Here is a 1,653-nt window from a genome sequence, read left to right as displayed (position 1 = left end):
GCTGCTGATGCCAAGGGTTACACCGTGGGGCCGGGAAGGCAGAGGCTTTTCTTCCCTACTTTGCACAAGCATGAATTAGGAGCTGTACATCTCACTGGGGAGCGTGTGCTGCGCTGGCTTCCCCGAGCCTCGGCTGTCGCGTGTGCCCTGGAACTCGCCCCGGAGGGCGGAGGGGTTGCTGCTGGCTGGGAGGGGCAGGGGTGGCTGCACAGCTCACAGGCATTTACTGCACAGGGCATGTGAGTGCTTAGAAACACTTTCCAGCTCTGGAAGCGGGAGAGAGAGGCATTAGGTCTTGCCCTAACCCGAAGTTGGTTTACTCTGTTGACCTGCAGAGGAACGGGGCCCGTGAGAGAGCTCTGTGCAGCGTCCCTGAGCTGTTCCGCTCTTTCATCTGAGGTCAGCAGCTGCCAAGTGACTTTGGCTTTGCCTTAAGCCAGCTCCGTCCGATACAGCACGTCCCCCCAGGGACAGTGATGAAGCTGATGATGCACCTAGGGAAGCAGAAGTGGAAAGCTGGCTATGCTGACGCGTGCTCGGTGCAACCCTCTGTCCCCTTCCCTGCTTTAGGAGGAAGATGCGCTACCAGAGTGCACCCAGGAATATCTACCGGCACGTCATCCTCTCGGAGATGAAGGAGGCCACGGCAGCTCTGCCTCTGGTGAGGGGCCCTGACAGGGCACAGGCGGTGCCGGCACCCGCCGCCCCTGCGGCAAGTGCGGACCCTGGGCACGTCTTAAACCCCAGCCATCAGCACAAAACACCCGCCTGACCTCGAAGTGTCCCCGCTGTACGCATGGCTTCCCGGGACGGCACATGGGGGCATGTGCAGGCAGGCCAGGCTGCAGCTAGTGCCCGGCTCTGTTGTGCTCCCCTCTTAAGGGCTGTCCAGCTGGTCTGACCATCTCCGTGCCTCGGTGTTTGCTGCTGCTGGTGATGCAGCCTTCACCCCTTCCTTCTTCTCCCCCCCGCAGGAGGTGACCTCGCAGCCTGTGATGGGGTTCGACCCCTTACCTCCCTTGGACTCCATCATTTCCTACACCAGACCAGAAAGGTACCTTCACCCCTCGTTTCTGCGCTGGCACAGCCGGCGTGTTCCCGGCGCACCCTCAGCCCCGGGCCTGGGTGCACGTGGGTGCTCGGAGCTGACGTCCTCCTCCATCTCGGAGGAAGAGCAGCCTGGCTTGTGGTGCTCGCCGAGAGGCAGAGTGTACAGACAGGACTGGTCCTGCCGCTTTTCCTTGGTGGTCACTGTTGGAGACGGCGGCTGTTCACAGCCATTAAGGCAAAGGCTGCTGAAAAAATTTGGCTCTGAGGTGGTTTGGGGTTTAAGCGCAGCCGGCCGTGGTGCGCACAGACTGTTCAGGTGAAGCCCATACGTGTCTTAGGCACTGACCCAGCTCAGAGCAAACCTCGCAGTGCTTTTAATGACTGCTTTGCCTAGAGGCTGGTGAGCTACTGGCTGACTGGGGTAAGAAATCCCTGGGAATTCCCCGATACCCTGCTTCGGGGCTGGCTCAGAAGGGGCCGTGTGTTGGTCCGGACAGCGTGGTTCTCTCCAGCATCTCTGCGCTGCCTCAGCCCCAGCGAGAGGTCGAGTACCAAGCTGCCCCCTTAACCCTGGTGTGACTTCTGTCTTTCAGAACGAATCAT

The 1,653-nt window shown here is 60.4% G+C and overlaps 1 protein-coding gene across 1 annotated transcript in view; it reads left to right on the top strand.

The window, feature by feature from the left end:
* The window catches only part of TCF25 (transcription factor 25 (basic helix-loop-helix)), a gene marked incomplete at its 5' end in the record, with an annotated part of 18,432 nt that overhangs the window by 16,237 nt on the left and 542 nt on the right, over positions 1 to 1,653 (top strand). Inside the window, 3 exons of the mRNA XM_009574618.1 lie at positions 571 to 661; positions 975 to 1,069; positions 1,401 to 1,427. Coding sequence (XP_009572913.1) covers positions 571 to 661; positions 975 to 1,069; positions 1,401 to 1,427 — 213 coding nt within the window. The remainder of the gene's footprint in view (positions 1 to 570; positions 662 to 974; positions 1,070 to 1,400; positions 1,428 to 1,653) is intronic.

Source organism: Fulmarus glacialis, unplaced genomic scaffold (genome assembly GCF_000690835.1).
Source record: "Fulmarus glacialis isolate BGI_N327 unplaced genomic scaffold, ASM69083v1 scaffold17640, whole genome shotgun sequence".
NCBI classification, from domain to species: Eukaryota; Metazoa; Chordata; class Aves; order Procellariiformes; family Procellariidae; genus Fulmarus; species Fulmarus glacialis.
This window is presented reverse-complemented; position numbering and strand designations above follow the sequence as displayed.